This window comes from Prosopis cineraria, unplaced genomic scaffold (assembly GCF_029017545.1).
Source record: "Prosopis cineraria cultivar Desert tree isolate PC_DT_omini unplaced genomic scaffold, ASM2901754v1 PC11, whole genome shotgun sequence".
In the NCBI taxonomy this organism is placed as follows: domain Eukaryota; kingdom Viridiplantae; phylum Streptophyta; class Magnoliopsida; order Fabales; family Fabaceae; genus Prosopis; species Prosopis cineraria.
Window position 1 is genome coordinate 19,058,578 of NW_026555342.1, and position 5,238 is coordinate 19,063,815.

General features: G+C 33.7%; 1 protein-coding gene across 1 annotated transcript; it reads left to right on the forward strand.

The window, feature by feature from the left end:
* The first annotated feature begins 1,586 nt into the window (after positions 1-1,586).
* On the forward strand, positions 1,587-3,550 carry LOC129287272 (adenylate-forming reductase 03009-like). The gene has a single exon (XM_054923481.1). The coding sequence runs from the start codon at positions 1,689-1,691 to the stop codon at positions 3,279-3,281; it is 1,593 nt and encodes a 530-aa protein (XP_054779456.1). The 5' UTR covers positions 1,587-1,688; the 3' UTR covers positions 3,282-3,550.
* The last annotated feature ends 1,688 nt before the right edge of the window (positions 3,551-5,238 follow it).

The window sequence follows — 5,238 nt, forward strand, 5'->3', positions numbered from 1 at the left end:
TTTCAGTTATAAGAATTAAAATTCATCTAAAAAGTACATTAAGAGAATTAGAATTAGAATGTTTCCCAATCACATGTTATAAGAAATAAGGAAAAATAAAAATTTTAACTGTTATACTTCATTATAAGTTTGTTATAAATTTTTATAATTTTTTAATATTTTAAATTTTTATTTTTTAATGAAAGAATCTAGAACACTAAAAAATAAAAATATATAAATTTAAAATATCAAAAAAAAGTATTAGAATTTAAAGTCATATTTTGTAAAACAAAAAAAACAAAAAACTATGGAGATGAATGCCTTCTGCCCCTTTTTCCCCATTTCCACACAATCGGTCATGACTGACAAAGTCAAAGCAATAATTTAAATACAAAATCGAAAGAGACAAAAGGCGGCTAAGTAAATAGTTCACACCTCAAAAGAAGGGTCGGGGGTGTCCCTTCTCCATTTCTCCATTTCCTTAAAATAAAACAATTTAAAAAAATAAAAAAAATAACATCACCCTGTCATCATCCTGCACATGATTTAAATTTTTTTATATTTATTAAAAATTAAACAATATATTTTATTACTAATTTGGGTAGTACATAGTTAATATGAGTAGTCCAAATTTAATGCTATAATTTTTTATAAATTGACCATGAAGATATATTTTGAACGGTGTAGATTCAATATTAAAATTATAAAATTTTTTAACATTAAGTTTGGACTAATGATATTAAATTTAGATTGTTCAAACCGGTAATTAGATTTAATATTTTTTATTACTCCGTCTATCCCAAATTATAAAATATTTTTAAATAAAATCTCATATATCAATAAATCTTATTAAATACACTTAATAATATTATCTTTCCAAAATAAAAATATAAAATTTTTAAAATACCCATTATTTAATATATTGAAAAGAAAAACGATGGAAATTAATTATAGAGAGAGAAAGAATAACATTGCAATTGATACATTTAATGAAACTTTAATCTACTCAAAGTATCTTGTATTTTGAAACAAAAAAATTCTTCAAAAGTACCCTATAATTTTTATAAACTAATTTTATAGATTATATGTGGAGAGTTGAAGTTTAATATTAAAATTATAAAAGTTTTTAATATTAAATTTGAATCATCAATATTAAATTTAGATTGTCCAAACTAGTAAATAAATTTTTTATTTTTTTAAGTTTTTATAAATTGACTATCTATATTAAAATTATAAAAAAATAAATATTAAATTTAATTTATTCATATTAAATTTGGACTATTCATATTACTGCCTAGTTTTAATAAAAAGATTTATACTTTTAATTTTAATAAATTATAAATAAAATAAAAATATTCAATGTAAACCGTGTGCGAGGAGAGAAGACAGGTTTGACAAATTGAGGGTGCTTTTTTTATTTTTTTTATTATTTTCTGCATTTCTTAATAATTTAAAGAAATGAAATGGAAATTGGGGGGGGGGGGGGAGGCTAGGGATTGGAGACACTCCCGCCCCCCAAAAGGCAGGGGGCCAAAAAAAGCGGCTATAAATAGACCATTTCTTTTCACGAAGTGATCAGAAACTTTAAAAAAGCCAGCTTCCACGCTTCCAAATCTCAGTTTCAGAATTCACAGCATTCAAACTACTATTTACATTATCTTCTAGCTTTGCTTCTCTTTTAAGGTTTAGTCTGTCTTTGAATTTATTCCATGGAAACCCCAACAAAGCTCTCAAGCTTTAGAAGCCAGCTGGCCTTTGAGGCCAAGCTTCACAGGGATTCATTTGGATCTTCCAGAGTTTTTCCTTCCGATATTCAGAGGTCCAGCAGCAAAAGCAGCAGCCACTTCTGCGACCTTGAACCAGAAGAAGAAGATGATGATGACCCTACTCTTGAAGATGCCCCAGAAGAAACCTACGACGTGGAGAACCAGAAGCCTGTCAATGTCATGATCGCACTTCCTAGCAAGCGTGATCAAGTACAACCATCAAAACCTGCACGAAAGAATAACGGATCGAGACTGTCCATCATACTGCTAGATCAAGGGCTTTTCACTGTATACAAGAGACTTTTCGTGCTTTCCTTGACCTTCAACATAACTGGTCTGGTCCTTGCAGCAACAGGCCATTTCTCATACACGAGAAACAGGGCTGCTCTCTTCTCTATTGGGAACATACTCGCTTTAACTCTCTGCCGAAGTGAAGCTATCTTTCGTGTAGTGTTTTGGGTTGCAGTGAAGCTCCTTGGGAGGCCATGGATTCCTCTTTTTCTCAAGACTGCTGCAACGGCTCTTCTACAAAGCGTTGGAGGCATACACAGTGGTTGTGGAGTTTCCTCAATTGCTTGGCTTGTATACGCTTTGGTTCTCACTCTCAAAGATAGAGACAACACTTCACCGGAGATCATTGCCGTCGCCTCCGCCATTCTCGGCCTTCTCTGTCTCTCTTCTCTCGCGGCATTCCCACTAGTGCGCCATCTCCATCACAATGTGTTCGAAAGAACTCACCGTTTTGCTGGATGGATTTCTCTCCTCCTCCTCTGGGCATTCATCATGCTCAAAATCTCCTATGACCCGAAATCCAAATCCTACACAGGCAACCTCGGGACTAGGCTGATGAAAACACAAGAGTTCTGGTTCACTATTGCCATCACAATCATTATAATCATCCCATGGCTGACAGTACGGCGTGTCCGCGTCAACTTTTCGACCGCTTCTGGCCACGCCTCGATCATCAAATTCGAAGGAGGGATCAAAGCTGGAATCCTCGGAAGAATCAGCCCTTCACCACTGTCAGAGTGGCATGCCTTTGGAATAATCTCAGACGGAAGGAAAGACCACATGATGCTTGCTGGTGCGGTTGGAGACTTCACAAGATCTCTGGTCTCAAACCCACCAAGCCACCTTTGGGTTCGCCAAGTTCACTTCGCAGGCCTGCCGTATCTGGTAAACATGTACGAGAGGGTGTTGTTGGTGGCGACTGGTTCAGGAATTTGCGTGTTCCTGTCGTTTCTGTTGCAGCCATGTAGAGCAGAAGTAAACTTGCTCTGGGTGGCGAAAGGGATTGAAGAGAACTTCGGGAAGGAGATAAAGGGAATGATGAATGGGCATCCGAAAGAGAAGGTAATAGTTCATGACACTGCTGTGTTCGGGAGGCCAAATGTGTCTGAACTCAGTGTGAGTACAGCGAAGAGATGCAATGCTCAAGTGGTCATTGTCACGAGCAATCCTGAAGGAAGCAGAGATGTTGTGAATGCTTGCAAGAAAGCTGGAATTGCAGCATTTGGCCCAATATGGGATTCTTGATTTTTGCAAGAAGAAATTTAGAGACTTAAAACGAAATTTATAACAAAACTTAGCATGCGTAATTGTCCTATTAAAATACAAAAAATATCCATTTTCATATGTTAATGTAGAGAGATGAAAAGTTAAATTAAAAGTGGGATTGTAAAAAAGAGTTAGAGCAAAGTGATATGATGTAATTTATTTCTTTTTTTTTTTTGATAAGATGATATTATGTAAATTAGTATATCATGCATCTTACTATTAGAAAATGGGCTTAGCCTAATAATAAAAGTTTTTTTGATTAGAAAAACAATCAACACTTTTTATTTCCTTTGATATATAATTAAATATCTAACAATATAAATGTCAATTATACACACGATATATACATATAACATTAGTATTTTTTTTTTTGGAGGCCTAAGGTGGTAGCCTCATTGGCCTTGCTTCCGTGTCCCATCCTCATAAGACACCGAAAAAAATTAATTTAAAATATATGACACTTTATAATAATTAAATTATTTTTTAATTTTATTTTTTATTAATTTGAAGGTATTTAATATAGTTATATTATTATTTAAAAATAAAAATAAAAATATATTTTATTTTTTATAATATTAAAAAATTAATTTTTTTAAATATATTAAATGATTGAAAATATTTTACAATAAAGACTGGAAGGGGTATGTTATTTTTTATTACTTGATTTCATTCCTCACTTGTGCGTCATGGTGCCAGGAAACTGAATTCCATGGTACTAAAGCCTCCTTTAATTGATGATTCTAGTGGATTAGGCATCATGTTCCACCAAGTTCCCATGATTCTAGAACCGGATGATTTGAACTTCTAGATCTGGAAACAGTAGGTCTTGTCAATTGTCATCGAGGAAACGCTAGAGATTGAAGACGTTTATCTTCGGACAGTTGGCATGCGACTGTGAGGTCTCAAGCGGCAACCATTTCTTTCTTTCTTTCTTTCTTGGCATGCGTAGAAGTTGTGAAAATCCACAACCGAAGCGATGGCGAAGATACTTTGGTGGTGAGGAGGAGCAAATTAAATGCACCCCTCACTTTAGAGAAATTATAAATTTAGTGTATAGGTTTTAATATTTTGCCTTCATACCCTGAAAATTTTAATATTTTACATTCTTGTCCTTAAGTTTTAAGATTTCGCATTTCCTTACCAAAGAATGTTAGCTTCGCCACTGAATTGAAGTAAACTTGATTGACAAAAAATTCATCATCTCATAAAAAATAAATAAGAATTAAAATTCATAATTAATTAATAAGTCATTAGAAGTTGCAGCGGCAATGAAGCCATATGCAAACTTATATAGCTCAGCTCATATTGATATCTTTTATTAAAATTAAGAAGAAAAAAAGAAGAAGGGAGATCAATTGCTAAAAAAGACCTTATTGAGAGGCAAATTGTGCTGAGGGACAGAGCCAATTTCAAGGACCAAATTCATTTTAATATTCAGAAAACCCTATAAGCAAATGACTAAATTGCCCCTCTATTTTAAAAAAACATAATAAATGAACAAGAGGCAGTTGAACGTTGTCAAATGTAGAGGAGCAACATCATTCATGAGCGCAACCTCTTTGACAGCCATCGTCAGCCGAGCACGGTGGCTAAAATCGTTTGTCAGTGTCTTGATAATTCATTGGATGTTGAAAATTGTTTGGTGGTTGATTTAGGTCACGTGGTTTAACCTCTTGGGCTTATTCTTCATGCTCTATTTGTTCATTAGGAAGCAGAGGGCGTTTCTGGTCAATGCATATGTGATTTTGCTCGGTCTTGGTGCGTCCTCTAACATCTACTTGGCTTTAGAAGTTGTAAAGGTATTTTCTCTTGAGTTGTAAATAGGGTAGAGGTGGAAGTTTTAGAACTTGAAATTACTAGACATATGTACTTGTAAAACTATATAAGCATATATGGAGAGTGATTTTTGCATGTTTTGATATTGTTTTGATGAAAT